We start from the raw sequence: 17,829 nt of genomic DNA on the forward strand, positions 1-17,829 counted from the left end.
TAGTTTATAAAACTATAAGAAAATAGTTTCATGATAGTGAATGAAAAAACAGAACTCCATTTTACATTATGCTTTCACCTTTATAAAAAAATATTTTTAATGTAGTTCTTTAAATGAGACATTCTTCTAGTTTTTAAAAAATGATTTCTTACTCTGTAATGAATACATATTACTTTTTAAATTAAAAACTTTAAAAACAAAACAAACAAGAAAAAGAAAAAAAAACTTTGAAAACAGACACTCGTAAGTAATATTTAACTTCAGACTTTTGTTAGGCAAAAATATTAATAAAACTTGTATGGGCCATGGTGTTTCTCAGCTACTGTTACAACAGCAAAGGTCTAGAAACAAGAAAATGTTCTAAAAACACAGTATCTGTTGATGTATCATACATCCTATGAACTGTTACACACAAAAAACATGGTAACAATGACATTTAATCGATTGCATAGGAAATACTCATATGATATGAAATGAGGTGAGAAAAACTGCACAGGAAATCAAACTTTTTCCTAGCTATGTAAGATACAGTATGTCTATACTTGTGTAAGTGTTTATAAATAAATAATCTGTGTTTAAAAAAAGCTTATGACAATGTTAACAGTGGCTGTTCTTAGCTGGAAACTAAATAACTCATTACTTAATGAAGAATGGATCATCGATGCAATAAAAGAGGAAATTAAAAAGTTCCTAGAAGTCAATGAAAATGAAAACACAACCTACCGGAACCTATGGGACACAGCTAAGGCAGTCTTGAGAGGAAAGTTTATAGCCATGAGTGCATATATTAAAAAGATTGAAAGATCCCAAATCAATGACCTAATGATACATCTCAAACTCCTAGAAAAACAAGAACAAGCAAATCCCAAAACAAATAGAAGGAGAGAAATAATAAAAATAAGAGCTGAAATCAACGAAATAGAAACCAAAAAAACCATACAAAGAATTAATGAAACAAAAAGTTGGTTCTTTGAAAAAATAAACAAGATCGATAGACCCCTGGCAAACCTGACTAAAATGAGGAGAGAAAAAACCCAAATTAGTAGAATCAGGAATGCAAAAGGGGAGATAACAACAAACACCATGGAAGTCCAGGAAATCATCAGAGACTACTTTGAGAACCTATATTCAAATAAATTTGAAAATCTAAAAGAAATGGACAGATTTCTAGATACATATGATCATCCAAAACTGAACCAAGAGGAAATTAATCACCTGAATAGACCTATAACACAAAATGAAATTGAAGCAGCAATCAAGAGTCTCCCCAAAAAGAAAAGTCCAGGACCTGATGGATTCTCTGCTGAATTCTATCAGACCTTTAAAGAAGAACTGATACCAACCCTCCTTAAACTGTTCCATGAAATAGAAAGGGAAGGAAAACTGCCAAACACATTTTATGAAGCCACTATTACACTTATCCCAAAACCAGGCAAAGACACCTCCAAAAAGGAGAACTATAGGCCAATCTCCTTAATGAACATTGATGCAAAAATCCTCAACAAAATAATGGCAAATCGAATTCAGCAACACATCAAAAAGATTATCCACCACGACCAGGTAGGCTTCATCCCAGGGATGCAGGGGTGGTTCAACATACGAAAATCAATAAACGTAATAAACCACATTAACAGAAGCAAAGACAAAAACCACTTGATCATCTCAATAGATGCAGAAAAAGCCTTTGATAAGATCCAACATCATTTCATGATAAAAGCTCTAAGAAAACTAGGAATAGAAGGAAAGTTCCTCAACATTATAAAAGCTATATATGACAAACCTACAGCCAGCATTATACTTAACGGAGAAAAATTAAAACCGTTCCCTCTAAAATCAGGAACCAGACAAGGATGCCCACTATCTCCACTCCTATTCAACATAGTACTGGAATTCCTAGCCAGAGCAATTAGGCAAGAAGTTTCTTTACCTATTTGTATAGAAGTATACAAAGAAGGCAAGAAGTATATAGTATATTAGGCAAGAAGTATATTTACCTATTTGTAAAGAAGTTTCTTTACCTATTTGTATAGGTAAAGAAACTGTCAAATAGGTAAAGAAACTGTCAAATAGGTAAAGAAACTGTCAAAATATCCCTATTTGCAGATGACATGATCCTGTACCTTAAAGACCCAAAAAACTCTACTCAGAAGCTTCTAGACATCATCAATAGCTATAGCAAAGTAGCAGGATATAAAATCAACATAGAAAAATCATTAGCATTTCTATACACTAACAATGAGCAAACGGAAAAAGAATGTATGAAAACAATTCCATTTACAATAGCCTCAAAAAAAATCAAATACCTAGGTGTAAACCTAACAAAAGATGTGAAAGACCTCTACAAGGAAAACTATACACTTCTGAAGAAAGAGATTGAGGAAGACTATAGAAAGTGGAGAGATCTCCCATGCTCATGGATTGGTAGAATCAACATAGTAAAAATGTCGATACTCCCCAAAGTAATCTACATGTTTAATGCAATTCCCATCAAAATTCCAATGACATTCATTAAAGAGATTGAAAAATCTACTGTGAAATTTATATGGAAACACAAGAGGCCACGAATAGCCAAGGCAATACTCAGTCAAAAGAACAATGCAGGAGGTATCACAATACCTGACTTCAAACTATATTACAAAGCAATAACAATAAAAACAGCATGGTACTGGCACAAAAACAGACATGAAGACCAGTGGAACAGAATAGAGGATCCAGATATGAAGCCACACAACTATGAGCAACTTATCTTTGACAAAGGAGCTAAAAATATACGATGGAGAAATAGCAGCCTCTTCAACAAAAACTGCTGGGAAAACTGGTTAGCAGTCTGCAAAAAACTGAAACTAGATCCATGTATATCACCCTATACCAAGATTAACTCAAAATGGATCAAGGATCTTAGTATCAGACCCCAAACTCTTAAGTTGATACAAGAAAGAGTAGGAAATACTCTGGAGTTAGTAGGTATAGGTAAGAACTTTCTCAATGAAACCCCAGCAGCACAGCAACTAAGAGATAGCATAGATAAATGGGACCTCATAAAACTAAAAAGCTTCTGTTCATCAAAAGAAATGGTCTCTAAACTGAAGAGAACACCCACAGAGTGGGAGAAAATATTTGCCAATTATACATCAGACAAAGGACTGATAACCAGAATATACAGGGAACTTAAAAAACTAAATTCTCCCAAAACTAATGAACCAATAAAGAAATGGGCATGTGAACTAAACAGAACTTTCTCAAAAGAAGAAATTCAAATGGCCAGAAAACACATGAAAAAATGCTCACCATCTCTAGCAATAAAGGAAATGCAAATTAAAACCACACTAAGATTCCACCTCACCCCTGTTAGAATAGCCATCATCAGCAACACCACCAACAACAGGTGTTGGCGAGGATGCGGGGAAAAAGGAACACTTTTACACTGTTGGTGGGAATGTAGACTAGTACAACCACTCTGAAAAAAAATTTGGAGGCTACTTAAAAAGATGGACATCGATCTACCATTTGATCCAGCAATACCACTCTTGGGGATATACCCAAAAGACTGTTACTCCACAGGCACCTGCACATCCATGTTTATTGCGGCACTATTCACAATAGCCAAGTTATGGAAACAGCCAAGATGTCCCAGCACTGACGAATGGATTAAGAAAATGTGGTATCTATACACAATGGAATTTTATGCAGCCATGAAGAAGAACGAAATGTTATCATTCGCTGGTAAATGGATGGAATTGGAGAACATCATTCTGAGTGAGGTTAGCCTGGCTCAAAAGACCAAAAATCGTATGTTCTCCCTCATATGTGGACATTAGATCAAGGGCAAACACAACAAGGGGATTGGACTATGAGCACATGATAAAAGCGAGAGCACACAAGGGAGGGGTGAGGATAGGTAAGACACCTAAAAAACTAGCTAGCATTTGTTGCCCTTAATGCAGAGAAACTAAAGCAGATACCTTAAAGCAACTGAGGCCAATAGGAAAAGGGGACCAGGAACTAGAGAAAAGGTTAGATCAAAAAGAATTAACCTAGAAGGTAACACCCACGCACAGGAAATCAATGTGAGTCAATGCCCTGTATAGCTATCCTTATCTCAACCAGCAAAACCCCTTGTTCCTTCCTATTATTGCTTATACTCTCTCTACAACAAAATTAGAGATAAGGGCAAAATAGTTTCTGCTGGGTATTGAGGGGGGGAGCGGGAGGGGGTGGAGTGGGTGGTAAGGGAGGGGGTGGGGGCAGGGGGGAGAAATGAACCAAGCCTTGTATGCACATATGAATAATAAAAGAAAAATGAAAAAAAAAAAAAAAAAAAAAAAAAAAAAAACAGTGGCTGTTCTTGTCCATGACTTCATGCTTTTCCAAATACTATCTAGAGTTTCCTCAAAGAGAATATGGTATCCTCATAGCATTGTTCTTAGAACATTCTGGACTCTTAGCATTTATTAATAAATGCTGAGTGAATGCTTCCAGGCAGAATTAATGGCTTCTTTGCTTATGCTTCTTTGCTTAGTTTATATAGTCAGTTAAATGGTCTGTTTAGTAGACATATATCGAGTTTACTCTGAAACTTTACAAGGCACTGCTAGCAGAACTTATTATATCCTGGCTGGTTATATTCACATCTATTTATGTATCCAATTAGATTGTGGTCTAGTTGGATGTGGAACTGAGTCTCATTTATTTTATATATTGCCATGGGCTAATATGAGTTGTGATGACATAGCAGATAGTAAGAACATTTTGTGGAGTTGAATTTAAAAAATTCACAAAAATGCCAATTTGGGAACATTAATGGTTCTTTATATTTCATTCCAGAATGTAATAATTAAATCTTACTCTCAGCACATTTATACCCATAGCCTTCAGTTACTCCATGAGTCATATAAACACAGTCTCTGCACCAGAAATACCACATGACTGTGTTCTTAGCAAGGGATAATTCAACTTTAGATTTTTTTCAAGTCCTCTTTATAAGAAAAAACAAACCATGAGGTAAGTGTTTCTTCTTTAAGCTCTGGACCGTCTCAAGCATTTTGTGAACAGGTGGAATGTTCAACACTATACCACTGAAGAAGTTATTTATTCTTGACCTTTACTACAAATAATTTTATGTTTTCAAGTACAGAAGTCACCATTCTCTTATTTTTTTGTCAGATGGCATAAACCAGACGTATTTTTTATTTATAAAAAGTCTTATCCTCTATAAAAAATTCTTAAGCTATTTTTATATACTGATTATTCCTGAAGACAAAATTGCTTTACACTTAAAAGGGAGCCTCAGTGTTGATCAGGAGGAAAGTGTAATTGCTTGCGATCCACCTGCAATGATTTCAAGTAGGTAGGCACGTCTCCAATTTCTCAGAATTGTGCTAAGATCTTATTTGCTATTCTTGCTAATCTGTCTTTATTTGCTGTTACCCAGAACAATAACATTTATTTCTGTCTGGTCTCATTTATGCACAGATATTCAATTTAATTACAAAGATAATCTTACCGGTGACAGGGAAATAGGTGTAGAAAATTGGTCTTTTGGATGAGGCACAGCTGCTATAGAAACAATTTTAAAAAAGCTTAAGATTTTAGAAAAGCTATTATATGAAAAGAATGCTTACTGTTTATTTACTTCAAGAAAGTGATAAAGATTAAATGTGACCATTCCACTAGATAGTACTCCTTCCACAGGATTCCACTGGTTCCCAGGAAAGTGGACTCCTGGTAAATGCCTTGCCATCTTGGGTAAATACCACTCATAAGTCATCATCTGCCAGAGAAATCATATAGGAAACTTTCAATGTATGCACATATGAATAAATGAATAAAAAAAAAAAGAAAGAGTCAAGCTTACAAGTACTATGAAAAGGTTCTCATTAAATGAATGAAAAATGCATTCAAGCACAACTGAGGAATGAGGCACTGGCTACTCTTTTAAGAGTGACTTACACCTTGGATTTTATGTCTCAAGATACGATACCATCCTAGACATCAATACCCAATTTCATTTAGCCTTCATGCATCTGACCAACTGCCTAGATGTCTTTTCCCCATTCTTACGTCTGGAGAATGTATACTCAACTTTCAGAACCACCACAAATATCACCTCTTCTGAAACACCCTCCCAGTGTCTACAGCGAGCATGATGTGCTCCTATAGCACTTTGTACCTACCTCTAGTATAGCTCTAGGCCTACTCCTCACTAGACTGTGAGCTCCTAGAGGGAAGGGATTGTATCTTTTCATCTTTGTGCACCAAGCACATTGTCTGGCACAATTATTTTTGTTGAAGTTGAAATTTCTTTGATGGCCAGACTAGATAACCTAGACAAAATACAGAAATGTATCATTACTCCATTCTCATTCATTTAAAAAGCAAGTATTGCTCACCTAGAATGAGTAAGATATAATCTCTGCCCTTCAGAAGCTCAATCATAATAACTTAGAACTCAAAGGAAAAAACCCTTTTGGTTAAATTATCTGAATTTATTAATAGCCCTTATTTAATTACATATTCTTCTTTTCTTCTTTGCTTGTTTGGTTTTTGTTTTTTGTACATTAATAATACAAGTGTGGTATACCTTAAGCAAACATTGTATTTCCATTTTCCCCCTTTCTCCTTCTACCCTCCTTTTTCAAACAGTGAGTTTGAAAAGAGTCAGGGTCTTGCTACATAGTCCAGGCTGGCCTTGAACTTGCCATCTTCCTACCTCTGCCTCCAGACTTCTGTGGCTCAGGAGTACAATACCACACCAGGCCTTATATGTTATTTTAATTAAAAACATCATTAAAAAATAATTTTCTTAATTCTATACTTTTATATCTACAGAGTCTCCCTTTTCAAAGAAAAGATTCCTACTTATACTTTGAAAGCTGTTAGTTTGGGTATCACCATTTGAGCAAATGCACTTGAATTTTACTTACCTTATTTAAGTCTTTTAACTAGCAAATGACAAATTAATTTGAACCTAAGTATACATTGTAAAACTTAAAAATACTTATTGAAATGAATTTTACTGCCCAATAGTTTTAGCTCTTGGGGATACTGACATTAGTTAAACACCCACTGTATGTTAGCACTAATATTCCTCAGTTGATTTCCGTAATAATCTTATGATTCATGAGGATGATTCTATCAGACACTGTTGGCTGCCCATGTCTTTTTCACTAACACAATCCTGACTTCAATCAGGTAGCTCAGGGCATCAGTGTGCTCAGGTCTAGTCATTCGCCTTTGCTAGTGAGTCTTTTAGGAGTGGCATGTGAAGAATACTGTGGGAGGTCTCCTGGGACTTCTGAGAAACATGTTACTCCCCATAGAAAGATGTGTGTTGAGGGGGAGACAAGAAGTACCTTGCTTTGTTTTAGGCATCCATTTGTAACTATGGAGGAAAGTAAAGAAAAAGCACAGAAAGAGTTGTCCTAGATCACTGACAACATTGAATTACTTGCATCATCAATCCTAAAATCGCTGTCTCCACACTACTTGTTATGTGAGATTAAAAACTCCACAGTTTAATCCACTCTCAGTTGGATATTCTGTTCCTTGCATTCAAAAGCATCCTTCCATTTCATGAATAAGGAAACAGAAGCTCTGAAGGAAAATCATCAGTTCCCATCCTGTGTCAGACCCAGGAAATAACAGGATAAATACCTGAATTTAGGTCTCATTCTCTCTGAAGTCCATGCTTTCTAATGATAACAGTTGCTATCCCAAACAGGGTATAAAATCATAGTGCACTATCATGTTACCAACAAATAACCAAGCTTTGTCAGAAGCTAGATTGAAGATCAAATCCATTAATCTACATAGATAATATAGATGCAAACTGCTTAGAAGTATGTTTGTAGTTTGCAAAATTTCCATATGGGATGTTTGCAAATCTGTTTATACAGTTTTCTCCCAAAATTTTCATTATTTTTCTAATCAGCACAATTTATTAAATAAGTATTGTGCCTAATAATCTGTTCAACTGAATGAATAATATTTTTTCAAGACTAAGAATTTGTTTCCCTCCTTTCTTCCTTCTTTCCTTTATTTTTTCTCTCTCTCTTTCTCCTGCAAAACAATAGCAAAACTTTATTCAAAGAAAAGGAAAGAATAAGAAAGCTAGAAAGAGAAGTGGTAGGCTAAGACAGGTGGCAGGGAAGCCTCTGTTTTCTTAATGACCACTCTATAAACACTAGACATAGATTTGTTCTTTTTGGTATTTATAGTTAAAATAATAAATCTCATGGTTTAAGTATAATTTTCTAGGTCCAAAAATCATTTTAATGTCATCAAAATTTTCACAAATCTCCTCCTAACATATTTTGTCAGAGGACCAATAAAGTTTATAAAAAAATTCTATAGCAGAACTGTGGTTAATAATGGGTAAGGCCGGGCAGGAGTGACTCACACCTCAGGAGGCAGAGATTAGGAGGACTGCAGTTCGAAGCCAACTCCAGCAAATAGTTCACAAGACCCTATCCCGAAAAAACTCATCACAAGACAGGGGCTGGTGGCATGGCTCAAGGTATAGGCCCTGAGTCCAAATCCCAGTACCAAGAAAAAAAAATGGTGAAATGTTTACTTAACTGCTAGTTAATTTATGATATATTCAGCCTAATTTATTTTAATCCTTAAGCTAGTGGGTAGTGCTAATTTCAGTAGCTGAACCAGATAAATGTGAGAAGAGCTTTTTATTTTGAACCAGGTAAGTGTAAAATAACACAATTTAACAACAAATTTACAATATAATACACATGTTCAGATTTTGTCATGTCAATGAAAGACCTAACATGTTACTTGAATATTACTTGACTCTAACAATTTTTTTTTATGTTGTGCTGGGTGGGGGTACATTGTGGAATTTACAAAAGTTCTTACAATGGATCAAATATATCATACTTAAATTCACCCCCTCCACCGCTCTCCTTTATTACCTTTCTCCCTCCATTCCTGGAATAGTATCTACAGGTATCATTTTTGCATTTACATATATGTACACATTTAAAACATTCAGTTTAAATGAGAAAGAAGCAACACATAATTTATACTTAGTTAAAATAAACAGAAGAATGTGATATATTTTCTACCTAACAATGATTACCATCAGATGTGGTATACACCTGTAATCCCAGCATTCCTCAAGAAGGTGAGGCAATTCAAGAGTTTGAGGCCAGCCTGGAATACATAGCAAGACCCTGTTTCAAAACAACAATAATCAGAATGATTATGCTAGGTACTGGTGGCTCACGCTTGTAATCCTAAAATACTCAGGAGGCAGAGATGAGGAGGATTGTAGTTCAAAGCCAGCTTGGGCAGTTTGCAAGACCCTACCTTGAAAAAATCCATCACAGAAAGGGCTGGTGGAATGGCTCAAGGTGTAGGCCTTGAGTTCTAGCCTTAGTACTGCAAAAAAAGGGGAAAGATTATGAAAATTTACCCAACCACAGCTCAAAAAATGAAAAGAGTTTTATTTATTTGTTTTGGGTCTATGTTGCCCAAGTTGGTCCAAAATCCTGGACTCATCTGGTCCTCCTGAGTAGCTGGGACCACAGGCATGCACTACCACCATGCCTGGCTAAAAGAGAACTTTTAAAAAACATGTTTTAAAATGACTGCTATATTTTAACTATGTTTTTCATATGCTTACTTCTTGATCCACTAATGAAATATCTGGCCTCAATCCCTCGCAGTAATGCATGTAACGGAGAGAATTCCCTGGCAAATCTCCTCTGAGTAAGATGATTGCATCATGAGGCATAGAGTCTAGAAGATTCTTTGCAAATTTATCAATCACATTGTTGGTCTTTTGGTCACAAACACTAAATAAAAAGATTTTAAAAGTTAAGATAGCAACCCTTTGTTACAGTTTTAATAACACTGAACATATTTTCCATGCTACTCCTTTTCCATTGTGCAACCTACATTCAGTGTTTTAAAGTATCCTAATTGTATCCTTTAAGCAGATGATGTATTTGAAAGAAATGCTACTATCTGATAAAAAAGGAGGAGCTAACTGCAAATGAAAAAAAAAAAACCAGCTTACTGTGCTGTTTTATATATTGAATTTATAATCATTTCTATAAAGAAAGGGAATCAGTGTTTTCCCTAAAAGTAATCCAATTTCATTTAACAAAAGTAAGGTCTCTGATTCCACATAGAATTTAAGATAATTTCATGCTAATTCTATTTGCTCCAAAGGAATTTTCAGAAAGCAAAAGGAAATCTGCTAATTTCTAACATAAATTTGTATTACATTTGTATGACTCTCCTGATCCTTCCCATCATTTCCTGTACCCCAAACTACCTGGGTTCCCTGCTCTCATAGAGGCCAAGGAATCTTTAAGGAATGGGAAGGAAGGCAAGGAACAGTTTGAGTCATCTGATTCTCTCTAGACATTACTTGCTATTGGTAACAACAGCACTACAGCTCTTTTCAAGAATGAAGTGGATGTTCTAACTTCAAGGAAAAAAGTGCATGAATTATGACAACTTTCTATGAAAAAAAGAAGAGGAGTATAAGAGAGAACAAGCATTAAAAAAATGGACAAGCAATGTCCTCCTTCTTATTATCAGGTTCGTTAACTAACAGAGCTGTGGAACACTGCCTGAAGTTGAAACACTAGGTTAGCATCACAAAGCAAACAAGTATTTCTAGGAACAGAATATTATCTCCCTTTGCAATGCAACAATGACTGCTTCCTACTATGTATGATTCCCTACTTTGCCATTGATGACTCACATTTTGCCACCAGAAAAACTGCTATCTGTTCCATTTCCCTGCAAATTAAAAAATCCAAACAAGATAAACCACCTAGCCTGTGTAAATATCACTGTGCTGAGCCTGGACTGCCTTAATGACTCGAGCTAAAAGAAGATGGATTGGGATTAAAAAAGGCTGAACACACTGTCATCCCTTCTTGAGCCATTTATGGAGCTGTGTCTGGACACGTACCCCATCCTACAAGATGTCCTGGTGATGAAACCTTTCTAACACAGCCTCTACCCTGGGATTGTAAAGAATAATAATTTTTTGAAGTTAAGTTAAAAGAGAAAAATTTAATCTTTTAAAAACAAATCAAGCCAAATCTTACTATAAAAAAATGCCAAGGAACTCTTCCACTTTTGTAGGATGTACTGAACGCTGCTGGGATAAATGAACTATGATTTAAGACTTGGCCATTTTTTATGTTACACTCTGACTTTAGTGGTTATTTAAAAGATTTTGAAAAATACATACAATACTAATAGCATAATAAGAGCTAAACTTCTAGAACTTAATTTTAAAATAATTAATATTCTCTACTACAACTGGAAAAGGACTAGGTTATTATCCCAAAGATGAAAACTTTGAAGCAGAAAGTGAGTTATATTAGGGTACAGAAAAAGCCCCAAATCTTTTTAATTTTCTACATAAGTGTAACTTTACATATACTCCAGTATCTCTAGGCTTTTTTGGAGGAAAATATACAAATAGTCCTCATACACTGCCTGAACCCTTGCTTGCAATGGCCTGAAATCACACACACTTATGCTGAGATTCTGGATCAGGAAGCTTAACAATCCCTAAAGCTTAAAAACCACAGTATGCAGACCAACCTGCCTCCCTTCAAGTCTTACGAACCAACAGAAGTTGAAATGAAATAAAATCCTAGAATCTAATCAAATATCTCTGGCTTGAGTGCTATTTTTCAAAAATAATTGTATACTATTACCTATAATTAGAATATATTTGGTAAACTACAAAAAGAGCTGCTGAGAGCCACTCCAGACACTGAAGTCCATTGCTGTGCAGCACCCGGTTCATCTCAGACACAAGTGCAGCCAAACCAATGCCAGCAAGGACAGCCACCACTGCGTTGCTTTGCATCCAGAATCGTTCCACCTGGTAAAGAGACATGCAAACAGTATGCTCATTTGACAAGTTTTTGCCACCAACCAGGTACTTAAATATTTTAAAAATACAGTATTTCCACCTACTTGCTTATGCCTGCTGCCATTTAGACCTTACTAACTAACTTCCCCAGTCTAGCTGCAGGTCATTTTATTTTCCAATTTTCAAGTGTTCTTTCCCAGCTTGACATGTGCATCTCCCTTTTTGGATCCACACATTCATCTCAGTACTGCAGTCTTCATCAGTATGTAGGGTGGAGGAAGAAGAGAAATGTGGAGAAGCTTTGCCCATCTCTACCCCTCACCCTTTACTTCTTTCGCTGAGATGGTAGGGACTGACTTCCTAAGGAGTCAGCAGCTGTGCACAGTCCTTCCTTTTCCTCTCCCTTTCCCTCCAAAGTGAGCTGTCTCCAGGAAACAGTTGTCTATGGCAGACTCTGTCCCTGTGGCACCAGTAGGTGGAGGTGAGGTGGGGTGAGGCCTGCCCTGTGAAGCACTGCCCACAGGTCTGTCCATTCTGGAAGACAGCATGAGGAAGTCCCCCTGCCCACTGACAGACGCCACATTCTCCAGTCTCAGTGTTATCAGTAACAAAGGTGATTCTCCCACCCATCTGCGCTGGTTCATCGTGTTTCTCAATTGATTCACAATGCAGATGAGCAAGTAGGGTATTATTTATTTGGGATCCTAAACATATACACAAAACCACCAGCTGGTTTCAGCTGTCAAAAAAAAGAGCTATCTACATTTATAGAGTTTCTATTATATGGAGAAGAAATGGCTTCCAGGGAAGACGGAAACACAGATTCTCTTTTTGCACAGGACTGGGATTGGTGAGGTAGTAAGAGAATATGTTGGCAAAAGCCATCCCTCCTACCTTCCTGAATAATAACTCATATTTCTTCTGCTATCCTAAAAAATATCCAAGTGAAATGCATTTATATCTATATTTTCAAGGACACATACACAAATTAGTCTATTGAATCACTCTGCTAACTAAATATTGCATGTTTTTCCTCTAAAAAGGTCTTAACCTTAATGACTCAATAATTTAACTTTTGATTTATAAAAATATATATACAATATTAACTATTTCTGATATAATTTGCTCTTTCTACAAGGTTCATGAAAGACAAATTTGTGTAATTTTCACAAACTTTCAAGTTAAAAGACATATCTAAGTAAAACTTACCACACCCATAAAAAGCGGTTTTGAAATATCTAAGTTTGCCCTCCAAGCAAAGAAAAATGAATAAATGCAGAACATTCCAGTAAAAAGCCATACTAGCGATGGATTCTGCCTGTTCCTACAAAAGAATAAAAATATGCCCCAAATTACCTATATGTGTATCAATAATAACACTACATAGCTTTAAGCTATAGGGGATATTTTTAAGTGTAAAATTTCCATTTTTAAGAAAAAAGAAAGATCTGAGTTTTAAAAATCTACATTGGAAATAGCTAACACTAATAGTGACACACTTGAATTACAAATTGTAAACAATTTAACTTGAAATTAAGCAGCAAAGAATATAAAGTTGAAATTCACAGAAAAAAATACAAAATCTTGCTAAATTTGAAAAGTAATCAAGCATGTGCAAAGTAAAAGTGTATTTTCATGTTCAACATAATAAAGGTTTAAAATAAAAAATCTCAACGCTGGTGAGAATTCAGTAGAATGAGAAAACATGTCAGTATAATTCCTGAAACAGTTAATTAGATAATGTATCAAAAGCCATAAAAATACTCACAATTTGATATGCAGGCATAAATCTTTAAGTAATAACTAGAAATGTGAATAAACATTAATCCGTGAAAGTATTTTAGTATTAGTACCACTTATAACAGTAGAGAAAGTAGAAGCAGTGTAACAGGAGAACATCTACAGTAATGCCCAGGGATAGCTGGATATATATGGCTCAGCTGTAGACTAGCTGAGGGTCTAGTGTGCATAAGGCCCTGGGGGTTCAAGCCCCAGCCCCAAAAATAAATTGAAAAAAATTTAAATATAAATAGTTTCTTCTATGGTCATAGAATAAAATACATTATACAGATATTTAAATGATCTTAAGTATTTTTTTGGTATGGGAAAATGTTAACAATATAATGATAATTGTTAGCAAGCAAAACTATAGCTATATGTACATTTATATACAAATACATACTTTCAACAGACCAGAAAGTAAATGAACAAAAAATATTAATGGAGGCTAATGGTGCTACATTTTTAAGGCTTTTTAAAAAAATTATTATCAGAGAAACCTAAGTAGTTGTTTGCTTCTTTTGTAAATCAACAAAAATAATTAGCTATGGGCAAGGGACCAAATCAGAGGTTATAGGTCATCAAATGACTTGTTTGCTTTGTCATAATCTGATCAATTTTTCTTTTTTTTCTTTTTTTTTTTTTTTTTAGTGGGAATGAAGTTTGAACTCAGGGGTTCACGAGTGCAAAGCAGGTGCTACCTCTTGAGCCACACCTCCAGTCCATTGTGCTCTGGTTATTTTGGAGAGGGGGGTCTCCTGAAGTATTTGCCAGGGCTGGCCTTGAACCTCGATCCTCCCCATCTCTTGATTAATTTTTTGAAATCACTTATTTATAATCAGAAGATAAAATAAATGCTGGGTGCTGGTGACTCAGGCCTGTAATTCCAGCTACTAAGTAGGCAGAGATCAGGAGCATCGAGATTCAAAGGTAAAAAGTTCACAAAACCCTATCTTGAAAAATCCTTCACAAAAATAGGGCTGGTAGGGTAGCTCAAGGTGAAGGCCCTGAGTTCAAGCCCCAGTACCATAGGAAAAAAAAAAAAAAGAAAGATAAAATAAGACACCAAGAAAAGAATACATAATTGCCTTTAAATATGAAATACGGGCAATGTTCTATATTTAAAATATGAATTCAATTCATGAACATGGGTAAAGCAGCAGGAGAAGGAATTATAATACTCACTTTCTTAACAAACACATATTTGCCCAAACTGCGAGGGCTTGGGTATTGAATGAGAGTTCAGTCTTCATATTGGTTACCTGAGAGCTGTAAAAGACAACCTTATTGTTTGTAGAAAACAAATTTGTAATTTCCAAGGAAAATATTCTTTCTAGGAAACATTTGATTATGCACTGAACCATTGTAAGGACTGGGCTGGAACTGTAAATTATTTTGTCTTCTTTTAAATCCAGGAGAAAAAGTACCATAGAAACAATTAAACAATTCTAAGATGTTTTCCAATTATACTATTTGGTTACCAACCTATATAAATCAAGATAGGAGAAGGATAAATAATTTTTCACATTGCTATACTGTATAGAATATTTACAATCAGTTTGGTAAGAATTTGTTTGAAAGGGTTTTTGAATTTTTCAGTTGGCAATTAAAATCAAAATTAATTCAAATAGTTTTCTGGAAATTGAATCATGAAGGAAAAACCAAAGACCAAGAAAATGGATTTCCAACCATTCTTTTCTAGATTATACTCTTCATTAGGAGGCTTCCTTATTTTCTACATTATTTGGTTTGGAAAATGTTTAAGCAATCTCAGAGAAATGTACTCTTTTTTCCTAAACTAAATTCTTCCATTAACTAATAAGCATTCTTCGAGTGTTATCTTAGTCCTAAGATAGTCACTGCCGTAGCAGTCTTTTATTTCTCAAAAAGACATGGCTCTATATACCATCTCAAGAAACTTTCTTCTCCCTACTGGCAATTTTACTGGAGAAAACGTGATGCCGTAATTATGGAAACCACACAATGTGTAATGAGTCTTACTAATGAAGACTCATCTACTATGAGAAGCTATCCTAACTCATTTGCAAACACACTTGAAAAATTGACTCCAGCATGACGCCCATTTCTTCAAAAGAAATGAAGCTGATCTCAAAATTAATTCTTAGAGATCTGTTGCTTAAATGTAAGCTTTAAAAGATACTCACTGCCTAAGGTTAGATTCAATAATTTCCTTGTACAGGATTGCAATTTAGAGATATACATGGGGAAAGAATTTAATTTGCTCAACTGAAAAAGGGTAAATGATTAAGTTCCATCATTTTGAAGGATTTTCTTTAAGTTAATTATGAATTGCCTTATTCAACACTCCTGTCCACCTCAAACAATTAAAGACTAGAAATTTACTCAGACACTGCTAGGATTATGCCTCCATTCTGCTTGATGATTTGGTTCCAACAAACAGTTGTGGGTGTGAGTGGTCATCACTTCTGTCTTGTCATTTTTGGGGGGATATAAAATCTAACAACAATTATTTTCATGTAAGTTCTCCCATTAGATAACTATTAAGTGAAACTAATACAAGTTGGATATATCGTCTAGGATTACTCCTGAGAGTTTTTTGGGCTCATGTGGGATTTGCCAAGGAAAAATAGAACAGTAATCCTGAGTGGTTTAACAATCTTGGGATGGTAGGAAGAAAAGAACAGGCAGTGACTCTTTCATGGAGTAAAGCAGAGCACAGTGAAAACCTACAGCTGCTGATGGAGATGTCTTTACCTTTAAAAGAAAACTGAGTTTCTGCTATCTTCTTCCCGACAAAAAAGAAAAAGAGCCATAAAAAGTTTCAGTTAGACATTCAGAGAGATATCTAAAATCAATTGTGGGAACCATACATAAGGTTACATAGGAATACTGATGGCAGGGAAGTATTTCCAAGACACACTGTAAGTGAAAGATAGTAGGCTAATAAAAGTCTACACATTATAAATCCAATTTTTAAAACACAAAATATAAAAAGATTAGAAGAAGATAGAGAAAAATGTTAAAGAGGAATAATAGTGGCTATCTCTATATGTTGGAATTATAGGTTACTTTAATTTTCTAATTTGCTTACTTACATTTCCCAAATTTTCTATAATTATGTATCTTTTTTGGAGTAGGGAAAAAGTCATTTAAAAAGAAAGAAAGGAAAAATGGAAGGAAGCAAGATGGAAATTGTGAAAACCTATAACTTGCCTCACATTATCAAGTTGAAATACTCTCCCCACTTTCTTTAGATAGCCCTAAGAGTTCCAAACTGGTAGAACTGATGCTACAGATATCTATTTTATTCCAAAATTTTATATATTTAAAGTGTTATAATTGGTATTGATATTTCAAAAGTTGATATAGATTTTTTTCAAGTTGTTTTAATTTGTGTGGGTTTGAAAGTAAATATTAACTCCCTTTTAAAAAAAATATAGCTGGAATATATTTGCATAAACTGGCTCTAATAAATTGGATGTTAAAAATATTTAAGTCAAAAATAGGGCCTACAGGACAGCCAGAATGAAGTCATAAGAAATATTAAATAAATTAAGCTCTGAGAAGTTAAATAAGCATATTTTAAACCAAAATAACACGAAAATTGTTCAAATCATGCTAAATACAATGTTATACAATGTCTTTAAAAGAAAGACATTATTAAAAACTAGAACAGCAGAATAATTTTTTATAAAGAAACACTACATTAGGTAATTTTCTATCCAGTTAAAAGTTGAAACATTTCAGTTTTATAGTCTTTTCATTGTTGTATTCACTGCTTACTTTAAGCTTTACCTTACTAAGTGAAATGCTAAAATATCTGACAACACAGTATATGTAAACAACATTAGTTATTGAGGTGAAACTACTTCTGAGATATACTTCTTCAGAGAGGCACTCAAATCTCTAAAAATCATTTAAAAGAGACAACAGAATTCATTTTAAAAATAGCTTCAAATATTTCATACTCACAGTAGTATTTTAGACATACTGGATCCTATTTCAGATTTTGCCTAAACATAAAAGAGAAAAGTTTATTTGCACAATCATTAAACTGAAGCTTTGCTAGGCTGTTGTGTGTGGGTTTTTTTTTTTTTTTTTTGGTGGTACTGGGGTTTGAATTCAGGGCCTCACACTTGCTAGGTAGGCATGCTACCACTTGAGTTACTCTACTAGCCCTTTTTGGGTTGTGTGCTTTTGAGATA

At 34.8% G+C, this 17,829-nt stretch overlaps 1 protein-coding gene across 4 annotated transcripts in view; it reads right to left on the reverse strand.

Annotated features, from left to right (window-relative positions):
- Tmem260 (transmembrane protein 260) overlaps positions 1-17,829 on the reverse strand; it is a 74,548-nt gene that overhangs the window by 17,521 nt on the left and 39,198 nt on the right. For all 4 annotated transcript variants that reach the window (XR_002213715.2, XR_012446160.1, XM_020185958.2 and 1 more), the window contains exons 7-12: positions 17,597-17,637; positions 14,828-14,911; positions 13,073-13,187; positions 11,703-11,872; positions 9,638-9,809; positions 5,622-5,770 (exon numbers count right to left, since the gene is read on the reverse strand). Coding sequence is in view for 2 of the 4 variants with exons in the window: in XM_020185958.2 (XP_020041547.1) it covers positions 5,622-5,770; positions 9,638-9,809; positions 11,703-11,872; positions 13,073-13,187; positions 14,828-14,911; positions 17,597-17,637 (731 nt within the window). In the remaining 2 variants the exon portion in view is untranslated. The remainder of the gene's footprint in view (positions 1-5,621; positions 5,771-9,637; positions 9,810-11,702; positions 11,873-13,072; positions 13,188-14,827; positions 14,912-17,596; positions 17,638-17,829) is intronic.

Source organism: Castor canadensis, chromosome 3, assembly GCF_047511655.1.
Source record: "Castor canadensis chromosome 3, mCasCan1.hap1v2, whole genome shotgun sequence".
Classification (NCBI taxonomy): domain Eukaryota; kingdom Metazoa; phylum Chordata; class Mammalia; order Rodentia; family Castoridae; genus Castor; species Castor canadensis.